This window comes from Ceratotherium simum, chromosome 13 (assembly GCF_057802395.1).
Source record: "Ceratotherium simum simum isolate JZ-2026a chromosome 13, ASM5780239v1, whole genome shotgun sequence".
Taxonomy (NCBI): Eukaryota; Metazoa; Chordata; class Mammalia; order Perissodactyla; family Rhinocerotidae; genus Ceratotherium; species Ceratotherium simum.
In genome coordinates, this window is record NC_141912.1 from 46,346,767 (window position 1) to 46,361,911 (window position 15,145).

Consider the following 15,145-nt stretch of genomic DNA (forward strand, 5'->3'; position numbering starts at 1 on the left):
TTCTGGGCATGGACGCATCACTTGTCAAGCCATGCTGTGGTGGCGTCCCACATAAAGTAGAGGAAGATGGGCACAGATGTTAGCCCAGGGCCAACCTTCCTCGGCGAAAAGAGGAGGAGGATCGGCATCAGATGTTAGCTCAGGGCTAATCGTCCTCACAAAAAAAAATTTAAAAAGATTAGCTAATCTAAATTTTATTCCTATGTGCTAATTTGTGTTCGCTGCACACCAACTTTGACCATGAAGACACGCAGTAAACCAACAACAAAAAAGCTATCAAAAGATGATAAGTGACTAGATTTTCCCAGCAAAGTTTAAAATTTCATTTTCCTTCAGTTAAACTCTCCTGCTGATATTTTATAGGAAAATAAGTATCTGTAAATAAAAGAAACCACTCAATAACCAAACCTTCATATCAGAATTTTACTGATTTCATCAATGTTACAGAATTTACTTTCTTCTTACTACTAAGGTAGTAGCACCTTCTAAAATGAATTTAATGCAATAATTAGTTTAAATGTACAGATAGCACTTGAATAGTAATGCTTTTAATTAGACCAATTTCATCTTTCAGTCATTATACTGGCGACTCAACAACGCAGATAAGTTCATACCTACAAAGGAAGCCAACATGAGTGGTCACGTATTCCAAAATGTCTAATCCAGAGTTCAGACTTTTTGAGGAGTTTGCTGTCTACCATCTAACTTTTCAGCTTTTTAACCCATAGTACATTTCCAGGGATTTCATTCCATCTTATTAAGAGGTTGTATAATGAAATGAGAATTAGATGCTAACATTCTTTATTGGTATTATCACTTAAAAAAATAATTTATTCACCTTATTTTAGGAAGCACTTATATTCAATTACATTTTTAACTATGCCACTTTTGTTCTCTACATCTAATGTAGTCTTTCTTTCTGGAATACATATACCATTTTACCTACTTATTAAGCCAGTTGGTGCATAAATAGATACAAAATCACAATATCCTGTATGGGCCACGGGTCCATAAACTGGTTTCTGTTTTCTTCAAGGAAAGCTGTTCTTTCTGGGGCTTCCTCTTTCCCCTAAAAAAAACCATAGGTAATACTGCCCTCTCCCCAACCTGACTACTTAGGAGACCTAAAGCACAGCTCCAGGTGGTTAGAATGAAAGGAGCTGAGATGACCAGGCAGGTAAAAAAAAAAACTAGCCAGGAGGTAATATCTATCTGTCAACGAAAAACGCTACCCAGGAGGGAGAAGTCTATTTGTGAACTTAGATTCGTCTTGGATTCGTTGAGCACCTGGTTGAGTGGGTATTCAAATATTTCAAGAAACAAGGCTATAATCTGAGCCCCTCTTGTCGCAATACCTGTGACGCTAAGAGTTATTCGCTCGTTTTTGCCATCAGGCACCCTTTGGCACTGTTCTGGGTACACTGTGAACAACAAGGGTCTTGCCTAACTTTTCCCCCAGCCCCACATAGCTCTTTTCCAAGAGTGAGTGGCCCACATTTCACCTAATATAGTTTGTGCTCTCTTGCAATTCTGGATCTTCAAATGCCCAAATCTCAAAGATGCTTGTGCTCTGTTACATGTTACCAGACAAAAACCGTTCTATCTAATCTGATTTTTAATATGATTAATAATGATTTAGTTTTCAAAGAAGCAAATAATTACAGAACAGGAGAAAACATTGCTGAGATGGTGCCCAGTCTCTTCTATTCAGGTCATGGACTACATAGAAAAGAAATGTGTATTCATGGTGTCTTCATTATCATGAAAATCAGAGTAAAATGACTAATCAGGAAATAATAATGAATTTTATGACAGAACAATATGTTTAGAATGAATCTGTCAGTATTTGAATCACTTTTTTTGGGGAAAATAAAATGAAAATCCATGTCCTTTGGAAAGAAATATGACAAGGAATGCCCACAGATGCATCCTGCTGTTAGGAATGTATCTCTCCAAAATTCAACGTACAAAAGTTGTCACATTTAATTTTCAACAATTTTCACTTTCTTCTTGCTCTCCCAATTTAAGGAGATAGATTTCTACATTATTTAGGAATTATTAAAAATTTCATTCGGTTTGAACAATGAATAACACGTATTCTGTGACATGGGCACAAAAGGTTGTCTTTTTCAACAAAGTTTTAAGACATAATTGTCAATAAAGCGCATTTCACATAAAAGTCCCCATTAGGAGAGTAATTTAAAGTGCAATGTATAAGGTACTTTAAATAGTGCAAAGTTGCTAAATATATACATGATATGTGTCAAGTCCAAATAAAGCAGGATCTTATGTACCCCTAAGCTGCAGAGAACAGTGGAAACATACCTCCACATCCTTAATCCTTTGCAGGTCTATGTATTTTGGTGTGGGTGTGTGTGCGACTGTGCCTGTATATGTATACAACTGCTTAACGGTCTATGCAAATATCTGAAACTGGTTTCCCAGAATTTGAAACCGTTAAACACTGACACAATTATGCAATCTCCACTTAAAAATAGCATTAGGCTTGTAATAATGGTTGAGATATTTCAGCCTGCATATCTGGTAAGGCAGGTATTTGACTGTGAATTAAATGTTTACTGAAAATTACAAAGAATACAATAACTATAATGCTACCAAGAGAGACCCCTATGAAATAAGCATATGACTCCTCTTGCTCGTATCCTCTTGGTTTGACACTACCATGAATGAGTGTAGTACTCTGTGTATAAGGAATAGCCCTTGCAGCCGTTGAACTGAGCAGATCCTCGACATTCCTGAATGATCCATTGTGTGGCACAGCAGTGATATTGAGGAGGTAGCAGAGCAGGGGGTACAGATCTGTGGAGTTCATGGCTTCCTTTGTGAAATTCTTTCTGAAGGCAGGACCGTGGGCTAAAAACATTGGATGCATTTCCGCTAATGCATTATCATAACCGTGGTTGCCTACTGCAAAGATAAAATGAATGGATAAGTTAGCCAACCATTAGAATGGAAACAATTGTTGTATCATTCAATTCTGAACTGAAACGCAAATTTTATCTAATTTGACTCTTAAAATAATCTTTTACAAAAAATTTCCACTGTTGTCAGTGTCACAATTCACTTCAGGAAATGAACAGTCAAATGATCACAAGTCTTGCTCACAGGCCAGCACTACTTAAGCAGCAGATCAGGAAGGGCAAAGAGCAAAGCGGAGTCAAGTCAGGGGAAAATGAAAGTGATGTTTTTTTGGTGGCAAGTAAACTAATATTCAGCAAATACTTGTTAGGTACCTCCTATGTTCCAATTATCGTTCTAAAGATAAAGGAATAAAGACGTTCTTAGTCATGAAGACAATAAACTCATAATTACCAATAAAAGGGGAAAAACAATCAAGAAAACAAAAGACATCAGAAAAATCAAACCTCTAGTCATAGCTACAACCCACCTCTGGAAAATACAGGTCAGGTCTTGTGGGTAAGATCTTGACTTTGGTGGTTCAGATCAGATTCCAACCTAGCATGGTGTGCTTTGGTATGGCTACAAATAAAGTAAAAACTTCAGGAGTTTTCTGACTTATCAAGTGATACAAAATCGAAGGATCCACACTCCTGCATAAAAGCCGCATTTTAAAGGTGTGTGTGCCTAGCGTAACATCAGGGTGCAAGGTGAAGGAGCTACTGCTGGTATAATGGCAACCTAAGAAAACTGACAGGCGTTATTTTAAAGGCGATACAGAGAATGAAGAGCAAATCAGTCTCTCATACCTATATTTGCTACAGGGAAATATGCAATGGGAACACAACATTGCAAAATAAAAAATCATCCTAAATCAATTCCTCTGAAAGTCATGAACTGACCCCTAGTCATCTCCTCAAAGTAATTCCAAATCTGCCTGGCAAAATCCATCTAAAGAAGTCATTATATATGCCATGATTCTTTTCAGTTTATTCAAGTAAAAATAATGCTGGATTTATGAAATCACTAGGAATTATCTGACAGGGTACTGTGCTATTCTATTTAATTAATTGATAGTAACATTGGGAAATGTGCCATTCTATAATTTGTAATTGGATGACTGCTGCATTCATTTCTACGAGAAGTTGGGATCTAGACTCTCAGTCATGAAAGCAAAGATGATTCTCTCATACTACACTTCTTACTAGAAAAATCAGATTTGAAATGAAATCATTATGACTTATACGACCTTCCCCTGGAATAGGGACTTTGTTTTGCAGTGGTAGCGCCTACCATAAATGCTTGATCCAAGAGACAATATCTAATAATGCATGTCTAAGGGCAGTGGTTCTCAAACTTCAATGTGTATGAGACTTCTGGGGTGCTTGTAAAAACAGATTACTGGGCTCTACCCTCACAGTTTCCAATTCAGTAGGTCTGGGTTGAGCCCAAGAATCTGCATTTCTAACACGTTCCCAGGTGATCTGGATGCTGCTGGTCCAGGGAATACTCTTTGAGAACCACTGCTTTTGGACATTAGGGCTTAATTCTCCTGTGGAATTCAGGCTGAGAAGGATGGGTGGTGGCCAATATTTCATTATTTGTCGAATAAATGAATAAAATGTAACATAAATAGGAGCATTATTAAGGTTTTCTATCAAAAATAGGTGTGACCAATCCATTGTGTAATTGTAATTCACCAACCCAAAATTTCAAGAGATCTCCTTAAATTTATGTTAACTGTAAAGTACAAATCTCCTCAAAGATATCAGTCTTTTTTTTTTGAGCAAGCCCTCCAACATCAAAGCTATCTGCACAACACATGAAAATCTGAACATATAAAGGTAGAAACTATTCTCATGGCCAAAGAAATTATTTTTAAAGGCCTTCTTAAAACAGTTCCCCTGGCGTGATTCAATACTGGTTTACAGATCATTATCTGTCTGTAAAACCAGTTTTAAGAACCAGAAACCTAGTACCTGCACACGTCTGTCACTGTGACTCACGTATACACTACAAATGCCATTGTCAGGCAACTGCTTTTCTTTTCATCAATAAACATGATAGGAACCCAATTCTACCTAAAGGGACAATTTTATACATCTCATCTATATATCAAGGACCAATGCCCAAAGAAGCATTTCTAGATAGTTTTGACACAATGTGGTTCCTTCAACATTCAAGAAACAAGAGTAGAAAAAACTCCCAGTGATCTGATCAGTAGTGCATGTTTATACCTAAATCAACCAGGAAACCCAGACCAGGTGGTCCCATAGAGGGAATTTAACATGGAGACTAGTTATAAAAATGCTGAAGAGCTGAGAAGCAAACATGGGATGGTGAGGTTACCTCCTGATTAGGAACTGTAGGAACCTCCTATGGCCCCCAGGGCTAGAGGAAGGAAGAGGTGGTGTGGCCAGAGCCTAAAAGCCTCGCCTACCTAGTAAGAGCTAAGGCCACAGAGAGAGAAGCTGTCCAGAGGGAGCTGGGATCACAGAGGAAATGAAGCCATTGTTAGAGACACAGCCTGAGGCAGAGAGAATAGGGGACAAATATCCTGGCTTATCTCCTCCTCCTGCCTTCTAAACTCCTGCCAGGGTCTTCTATTGGCCAAACCTAACCAGAAACCAGTCTGCAAAGGAGCCTGGGAAATTTAGTCTGCAGGGGTCAGTCACTTGTGTTACAAAGCAGAGCAGGGAAAGGGCGGAGAGTTTGACAGCAAATATGCAAATAACAGGCACAATAAGGATGAGTGAAATCCTGTGGGTGACTTTTCCATTTGACCAATTTGTTAAAAGCTATATGAGAAGGGAAATGACACATTAAGGATGGCAGAAAGCTCTTTATTTTGTATGTTTGAATTTTAAGTGGGATTTCCACTATATTCTAAATTTATTCAGTGGAAATATCTCCAAAATTATATCACTAGGTATTAGGAAAATACATCTTGATATACTATTATCCATGCCACATGGATTTCCTTTTAGAAATGTTTCCAAGGTGTAAAGCAAAGCTGGCCTACATTTGGTAGAGCCAGAAGGGCAAAAGAAACTAGAACACTAACAATTGCAAATAAAAAGAGATTAAATTCTTATGAAACCAGAATATAAAACAAATGCAGAAAATAATTCAATTTATAAATTTGTTATATTTTTCTCAGGAACATAATGGTTCTAATTAGCAATATAGGTCACTGTGCATCTCTTTGGTCTGATGACCCCAAGAGAAGTAAATGTTTCACTTTTAGCAGGTTACCTCTTTTTAAAGCCCCAAAGCTCTTTATTTTGCTATTAATGTATGACACTAGCTAGTTACTCGATCAATAAATTAAGTGTATTATTCACAGCCTCCACTTTAGCAAATGACAATGCAGAATGGGAAGAAATACTGTAATATACTCACACATAAAGTCATCCGACTTATTCTGTAAAATATACCACCCTTCATCAGCCACTGCTATAATTGGTTGAATTCGATTGTTGTATTTGTAATGCCATCTTTCTGGAATCTCTTCTTTTTTGTAAACAGTTAGATTAGGATGAGCCTGAGCAAGTGCTTCATAGACTTCATCAAATTTACCTAAAAGAGATGGGAGAAGGCGAGACACTCAGAACAAGACATTCACTGTTAACAATCAAAGAAACAACCATGGCAACAGAGGTCCATCAATGCAGACGCCCTACTGAGGTCAAAAGCCAGCATGTAAACACAATGCAATACAGCCAGCCACTTGAGAACTCCCAGCGCCGCTGAGGAAAGAATCTTGTCTGAGAAACTGAGAAATCATCACGTCATAAGTAAATTCACCTTCTAGAATTAAGAGACGACATTTCACAGAACCAGCAAGCTCTAACCTCTAATTTAAAGACTTAAATACACACACACACACACAGGTGCTAATTTGTGGCACTAAGTAAAATGTCTAGGGCACTGCAATACCAGCCAAGTTCCGGTAGTTCTGAATGCAGAAAATCCCTAGACAAAAGAATATGGTAAGTGGAGGGTCAGGAAAGCACAGAGTGGAGGTGGAAACAGCTTATAAAATGGAAAAGTTCTTCAAAGCCCTGCAAGTGTTGCAAAAGTACCCCCTGTAACTTCAAATGCAGTAAACCTGGGCACTATCTTTAATTTTTTTCTTCTTTTTCAAATCTATTTGTTGTGCTACCTCTGTGCCTCCCACACACTGACAAGGGAGCACCATACCAATTTTACAGGGAAAACTGAAAGGTAAACGTGATTTCTTAAACAACCCAAAACTTGGTATTTTATACTGAATCTGTTGAAAGGTCTGTGTGTATGCGCACATGAATATTTTAACATTCACTGTTTCATATGATCCTCTTATTTCTCCTGTGATGTGTATAACTCTCATTTGGGAGGTATTCAGCTTTTCAAAATCTGTTCTCTCATTTGATACCAAGCTTAACCCTAGGAGGTGATGAAATAGAAGTCAGAAGAGCAGGCCTGAATCTTGCCCTGCACTTACTTTGTGATCTGGAGATGTTAAACCTTTTGAGCTTGTTTACCTATCTTTAAAATAGAAATAATACCTAAGTGACGGGGTTGGTATGAAGCTTCAAGGAGAGGTTTGTAAAAAGTTCAAGGTATTGTTATTACTTCCTCTACTTGCAGATAAGGAAAATAAATCTCAGGTTGACCAAAGCTTTATCCTTCCTACACTCTACTGCTTTCCTATTAAGCAGGTCCTAACTAAAGATCTACAGAAGGCTTTAGGGCTTCTATGAAATCACTGTAATTGTATGCAAATTTTGTATGTCTCTTCCCATCTCAATTTTTCTGAGAAGGGAGGCTGGAGCTTTCAAATTTGATGATTCCAAAATGGTTAAATCTGATTGCCATAAATATATAAAGAGCATCAATTTCAATATTCTAGGGAAAAAGTGAAAAATTAGAGGGAGAAAAGAGATTTTGTCTTTTCAGAGTCGAAGGATTAAATCCCAGAATATTACCATGACATAGTCAAGCATACTTTAAAGACACAGAAACAAAAATCCCCCACTCAATCGCCCTGGGCACATGCAGACCTAGTCTCAGACCACCACCCACCTGGTCAGACTTACCTTCTTTTGGCAAGATGGCTGCTACCGGAGACTGGTCAATCAGGATATAGTGGTCTTTATCCAGATACTGGTCAAGTTCTATTATCCTTTCCTCAGAACACTGGGTCATCCCATGGTCACTTGTGATGATTAGGTTCAGACTGTTCCACAACTTTGCCTTTTTCAGCATTTGTATGAGATATCCTAACTTGTTGTCAATATCTGAAATGACATGCCCCATGAGCGGACTATCAGGTCCCAAACGGTGGCCCATGTCATCAGGGTCTTCCCAGTAGAGAAGACCAAGATTTATGGGCTCTTCTGACGTAAACCATTCAATAATTTTGGCAACTCTATCTTCAAACGAAACGGACTCATTGTAAGGCATGTAGTGAGTAGGAAAGCTCTCATGTATTTTTACATCTGCTCCGGGCCACATGGCTGCCCCACTAGAGTATCCTGCCCTCTGATTTGTGATCCATATTGGTGTTGCTTCTTCCCAAAACTCAGAATCATAAATATTCATGTTATCCAAGGAGAAAGATTTGTTCAGAATAGGATCAAACATGTCATTTGCAACAATCCCATGATTCTCTGCAAAGAGGCCAGTCACCAAAGTATAATGGTTAGGGTAGGTCTTTGTAATAAAAATATTAGTGACCTGCTTCACATGAACACCATATTTCATAACATAATGAAAATGGGGTGTTGGAACTCTATACAAGTAATCCCAACGGAATCCATCAAATGAAACTAGTAGAACCTTTTGCTGGTCTGGCTGGAGAGAAAATGTCATTGAAAGTGTTAACGCAGCAAGGATGAAGGATACCCGGAGAAGTTTTGAAGTCATTTTCAAAGTACTTGATCAGTTCAGTGTAAGATAATCTGTATAAAAAACATATAGAAGTTAATGGCAATAATCTTGTTTGGTACACGTTACCCAAAACTGAGAGTGATGATGCTTAGTATCCCAATTATATCATAAATCACAGCCTGGAAGGATTATGTTGCAGGACTCTTAAACAAGAAAGCTGGGGCTACCTGTATAATAATGCTAAGAAGTTTAGTTGCATTTTAGAAATTGTTTTACTTTCCAAGAATTTGTCAAAACATTCCTCAAAGGAATTATTTAAATAAGCTCCCCCAAAATCATTTCAAAATACAATATTTTACAGAAACATTTCCAGGTTGACCCAGACTTCTGACTTCAGGTCAGAAACGTTTATATAGTCAAATATGAACTATAGGAACCTAGCAACAAGGAAGTACCATTAGCAAATCCAATGATAATGCTTTTTAAAAAAATATATATATACACATCTATTTTTCAAAGCCAAGGCCTTATGTTTGGTTCATCATAATTAGAAATGTTAATAGAGAGGAGAAAATAGATGAACTTGGTTTCTCAAAGTGACATAAAATTTGTGACATTCAAATATATTTGTGAAATGTAATCTGTATTCATTTATTAATAATCAAAGCATAACCTTCTTTAAACCCAACAATTAGATTCTGAACTAAGTATAAACAGAAACATAATTCTGAAATTTGATGTTGACCTTCCCAATGTTAGAATTTGTCAACATTTAATCTGATCAGTGATATCTGTAGAAAAAGCACTTCCCAGGATTAAATAATCTCTTTGGATCAAGGTTGTTGTTGTTGTTTTTAATCTGCATATATTTCTAAAAAGCTTTTATTCTATTCAAAAAAGCTAATAAGAGGCAATATGGATAAACGATACATATGTAAATTTCATCAGTTCTCACTGGGCTTGCAAATCAAGCATGGATCTTTTGTTCTCTCCTTTTCCTGTCCATTCTTGCATGAAGGTGTTTATAAACCCACCAAAACTTGGATCTCACCATACTTTGTGCCAGAAATCTCTTGAATTCAGCTTTTGACATCTTCCTAATTTGAATATGCTGAAGACATTTTTAAACCTCCAAACCAGACCCCGTCTTGCCTTACCATATTATGGGTATAGGGAAATAAACACTGTTTGGCGTGCTTGCTTTGCTTTCAGACCCACAAACTATGTGTAAATTATGCGTATTGGCTTGAGAGCAATAATTCTGTTTTGTTTGTTTGTTTTTTAACCGTGATTTCACCAGACCTAGAATATTACTTCAGCTGAAATTATTTTAAGTATTGGTCTCCAGACAATAGTTCAAACATTAAATTAAAAAAACTATTTCTCAAAAGGCAATAATGTTTCCAATTCTGGAAGGAACATTAAAAATCAGGTCCACTAAGGAACTGCAAATATATTTACTAACATAGCTGGCTGAGGATAGGGATTCCCCCCCTTTCTCCTTTCTCCTCCACCCTCCTAACACAAGGAAGGATAATAGGAAACAAATGTAATTTAAAGCAAAAAAAAAAAAGAAAATCAACTATATGAAACACCTGATTTTCCTCTATCTTAGTAAATTAATTCAGCAACTGTGGTAAGCAGGAAAGAACTGCTTTCCTGGGACAAACGAACATGAAACAAGGCTAAGTGTTGTCTAAAGCTTAGGAAAACTTGGTAAGAGGAACCAACATCATCACACCGTTGATAAAGTAATAAACAGAGAGGTGGCGGTGGGGATGAAGGAAATCTCAGATGTCTTTCTTTTCCATGCACAAAATGCTGCCCGGTGCAGTGGAATTCCTAGTTCCGGGTCCAGATTTCACTGGGCTGCTTTCCAGTTCCTCCTCCTCTCCAATCCTTCCCCCACAGACAGCCTTGGAAATCTGGAGGGAAAAGGCACCAAGAAACGCGAAGAGGGGAAGTGAAGGGGAGCAGATGTGGATAGAGCGAATAGATCTCAAGAGGATGGTGATGCATCTCCTCATCTCCTCCAGAAGGATTCCACACCAGCCACTGGGAAGGGTCGCGGTGTAGGGTACGTTCCCAATTCGCAGACCTCCCGCCCACCGAGGCTGGCAGATGCCCCAACGTGGGCTGTGTGCGTGCGTGCAGTGGAAAAGGGACCCAGCCGAGTGGGTCCCCGGGAGGCAAGCCGCCCACTTCCCTGGACTCTTACCCTCGCAGTGATCCGGTCAGTTCGCGTTGGCTTGGGGGCAATGGAAGGAGCGCCTGGAGGGTCTCCCTCCGGCTGACCCCAGGCAATAATGGGGAGGCGGCGGAAGCCAAGGGCGCCCCTTGAACCCGCAACCACTCACCTGCACGCCACCTCGGCCCAGAGCACCTGACCAGCCCCGCCTCCCCGCCGCAGGCCCCGCCTCTTGGCTCCCATTGGCTACGGCAGTATTGTTACCTCTGCCGGAGTTGCCAAACGAAAGCCGGGCTCCTGGGAGTCGCTGCACCGCCTGTCAATCAGCGGGAGCTGGGGCGGACACTGTCCGGGTTTGGAGGCTGGAGGGGGAGGGAGGGGGAGGGAGGGGGAGGGAGCAAACCGCCAGCGCGGACCCAGCTGGGAGGCGGGAGACGGGGCGAGGCGGATGCGCCTTGGCGCTCGCTGAAGTCCTCTCTCTGCCCGGTCACAAAGTCTTTCTGCAGTGTGCCTTTTCTAGAAGGGCAGTAGTGCTGTAATCAGTGATGCAAAGAGATTATTATGCCCTACCCCAGTGATATGTGTGTTCTCACACTCATTACTTTGGTTAAAAGCTACTTTTATTCTCTTTTCTGATCTCTCAAGCTTTTTTGTTTTTTCATATCACAAATTGGTGACACCATATCCTGGGCTTTTGTCTGAGGAACACCTGAACACCCCAGGATGTCGATGGGACGATGAAATGTTCTTTAATTCTTTTTCTTCAGTAGTTGGTGGTGTCACCTGCTATACTTCAGAAAAAATTTAATTTAAAAAGATTTAATTTAGTCAGCTCTGCAGCCCCGATTGTTGTTCAGGTTTTTGCAACATAAGGGCTCTGAGGGATCTGCAGTAGAGTGGCGCCTGAGAATGCACAAATGAAACCAAGCCAGGTTCAGGATTAGGTTCATTGGCAGTGAAAGAGCATTAATTTGAACAGCCACTCTGATGGTTGCATCTAGGCTCCAGACTCTGCTTCTAGCTTTGTTTCCAAATATACAGAAAAGCTATGAGCTTCCTATCTGATTTCTCTTTCAGGAAGTCGTCTTCTGCCCTGTTTCTTCTGTTCCCTAACTGTAGTAGATTAATTTTTAAAGTTTTTTCGTGTGTGATCAATGGTATTTTTAGGCAGGAAGGAGTGTGGGCATGTGCACAGTCTGCCAATTTGATCCCAACTATACCATAAATTATAGCAGTGACTTCGAAATGATTTGTCTATCTACATAATTCCCAGGCCTAATTCTGCCCACCCTGCAGTGGGCAATAATATCTGCTCGATTGTCTCAACTTAAGTTTCAACATCTAATTAGCCCAAAATGGAGAGCAAAACCAATGGCTTTGGCTCCTGTCTGGTGCACTGGGACTGTAAAATGAGTAGACATTCTTGCTGATATTTACTTAAATAGGGCAAACATTTTGGTCACAGTTTTTTCTCTTTCTCTCAACTTGTCTATCATAGGGGACAGTCCCTCCCCCAATGGCACCCTTCGAATTGTGTGCTACCATCCCAAGGGACATCTGGGCACTCTTCCATGGCCTTTTATTTGTAGTAACTTGGTTTATGGTTTTCCACACGTGGGATGGGGATTAAGAGGGAGGCTGGTAGTTTCTGTGTTTAGCCAGACACAGTGACAGAGAAGTTGTACAGGTTGTTCTAAGTCCCCAAAGCCCTATCCTTTGAAATTGCCCAAACTTGGAACAGGGTGGTTCAATATTATAAGTCCTTGTGCCTCCAAAATAGGCCAACCCTATGTTCTCCCAAAACACTCAAAGAACAGCTTATGCTGGTTAGAGAGCAGGAGTAGTGAAAATGGGCCTGTCTTCTATATGGGTCACTGAACATTTTTGGACTCTGTTCAGATGACACTGCCTTTCTCTGCAAACTTTATGGAAGGCATGATTGGATTCACCAGCTACCTCTGTGAAATAGGCATGGTACAGCCGTTAACCACAACACACAGCACGGAAAATGACTCACGAGGGGCTCAGCAAGTGCCAGAGACACTTTCCAGATCTCCATATAATGACATCTAGCATTCAACTGGTAGGCTTGTTATGTAACTCATGTTGCTAATGGGGGAAAAAAAAATCTGGCTTAAACAGTAGAAATAGAGCAATGATTGTAAAAACATGGAATTCCACCTTACACGTTTGTTGTGGTCCTCCTGCCCTGCCTGTTGCCTTGATTTCTGTCCAGTTGCAATCACTACTCAGCAAATTGTGGCAGCATAAGCCACAAACTCTCATTGACTGTAGCTATTCCTTTATTTTATAGTATTGGATGATTGTAATCATCATTGAGCTAGTAATATCTTTCTGAATAACGGAATAACAGAAGACCCAACTTCTTTCATGGGTTATTGGGGTGGGGATGGGGGTCCTTCTGCCTGCCTGAGGAAGTCTAATGGGGGTTGGAGGGCTGGATTATTTTCTTCCTCAGGAGCTGGAAGAGGTTTGTGCTAAAACTGAAATATGATCTGTTCATTATGAAATAGCCAAGACTGGTTCTGCCACAGAAGTTTTATTTTCAAAACTAGTCTATACCCCATGGTAGGGAAAATGAACAAATATTTTACAATTTTAAATACCATTTACAATAATTTAAAATTTAAAATTAAAATGATACAATTTATATATATATAATCTTTAAGATTGCAATACATTGTACCACAAATGACTAAACTAAAAGAAAGTCTCTCTCTTAATCCTTTAAAGAACATTCTGCAAAATGTGGGTCTCACACCTTCAACAGCTGTAGGTTAGGAACCATTGGGACTCTGGTTCTGGACTGACCTCAAATCTTTTTTTTTTTTGGAGGAAGATCAGCCCTGAGCTAACATCCATGCCAATCCTCCTCTTTTTGCTGAGGAAGACTGGCCCTGAGCTAACATCTATTGCCAGTCCTCCTCCTTTTTTCCCCTTTTTTCTCCCCAAAGCCCCCCAGTAGATAGTTGTATGTCGTAGTTGCACATCCTTCTAGTTGCTGTATGTGGGACACGGCCTCAGCATGGCCGGACAAGCGGTGCATCGGTGCACGCCTGGGATCCGAACCTGGGCCGCCAGTAGCGGAGCTCGAGCACTTAACTGCTAAGCCACGGGGCCGGCCCCTGGACTGACCTCAATTCTTGATAAACAATAGGTCTTCACTAATTTGGACTCAGCAGAAGTTCAGCCTAATGAGTGAAAAGCTGAATTATAGATTATTCAAAAACTTAGTCCAAGTGTTTTTATGCATATTAGTAATTTAGGCCACTAATGATACATTTATACTAATTAGAACTATATTTTCACACAATTGCCATGCTTTTATCCTCAGAAAGCTTTATGTAAGTCAAATATAACCTTATAAACTTCTTTGTATTATTGTATTTTGTAAGTTCCATTCATAGTGTATTATTTTCCTAGGGCCACTGTAGCAAACTACGAGCAACTGGGCTGCATAAAAACAGAAATTTATTCTCTCACAGTTTTGGAGGCTACAAGTCTGAAATCAAGATGTCAGCAGGGCCATACTCCCTCCAGAGGCTCTAAGGAAGAATTCTTCCTTGTCTCTTCTAGCTTCTGGTAGTTTCTAGTTTCTGTTCCTTGGCTTGTTGCAGCATAGCTCCAATCACTGCCAATGTCATCGCATGGTGCTCTCTGTGTCTTCACATTACCTTCCTATAAAGACACCAGACATTGGAATTAAGGCCTATTTTAATCTAGTAGGACCTCATCTAAACTAATTACATTTGCAAAGATCCTATTTACAAATAAGGTCACATTCTGAGGTTCCAGGTGAATGTAAATTCTGGGGGACACTATTCAACCCAGTACACATAGCTAAATTTTATAGCCCAGCCTAGATCAAAAACTCATGAATTATTATTAAAATGGCTCAATCAAGGTAACTGACAATATCTAGTGCTGGTGTGAGATGAGAATGCAGAGCAGCTGCAACTCTCATACATTGCTGGTGGAAATGGTATTTGTTTTGTTAGTGCCATTGAGTCGATTCTGACTCCTAGTGACCCTGTGTACAGCAGAGCAAAACCCTGCTCCGTCTTTTTGTGCCATCCTCTCACCTTCCAGGGCTGTATCAGACAATGCTCCACTGCTGTTGACATGGTTTTCATGGCCAATTTT

The 15,145-nt window shown here is 39.8% G+C and overlaps 1 protein-coding gene across 3 annotated transcripts; it reads right to left on the bottom strand.

Annotated features, from left to right (window-relative positions):
• Positions 1–409: 409 nt before the first annotated feature.
• On the bottom strand, positions 410–11,199 carry ENPP5 (ectonucleotide pyrophosphatase/phosphodiesterase family member 5). 3 transcript variants are annotated; one of them, XM_087438679.1, is made up of 5 exons: positions 11,012–11,128; positions 10,535–10,718; positions 8,001–8,864; positions 6,322–6,498; positions 410–2,928 (listed from the first exon to the last, which is right to left on the bottom strand). In XM_087438679.1, the coding sequence occupies exons 3-5, from the start codon at positions 8,827–8,829 to the stop codon at positions 2,501–2,503; spliced, it is 1,434 nt and encodes a 477-aa protein (XP_087294805.1). In that variant the 5' UTR covers positions 8,830–8,864; positions 10,535–10,718; positions 11,012–11,128; the 3' UTR covers positions 410–2,500. The 3 variants fall into 3 exon arrangements, with proteins under 3 accessions (XP_087294805.1, XP_014638133.1, XP_004424115.1); XM_014782647.2 differs by lacking the exons at positions 10,535–10,718; positions 11,012–11,128 and adding an exon at positions 11,151–11,199; XM_004424058.3 differs by lacking the exon at positions 10,535–10,718 and having other exon boundaries at positions 11,012–11,133.
• Between the last annotated feature and the right edge of the window lie 3,946 nt (positions 11,200–15,145).

Bases quoted from the DNA above. Each gene is read 5' to 3' on its own strand.
- ENPP5 (XM_014782647.2), bottom strand. From the start codon at position 8,829: ATGACTTCAAAACTTCTCCGGGTATCCTTCATCCTTGCTGCGTTAACA. The intron at 6,499-8,000 runs GTAAGTCTGACC...CATCTCTTTTAG, and splicing joins AGCCATCTTGCCAAAAGAAG to GTAAATTTGATGAAGTCTAT. The intron at 2,929-6,321 runs GTGAGTATATTA...TTATCTTTGCAG, and splicing joins TAAGTCGGATGACTTTATGT to TAGGCAACCACGGTTATGAT.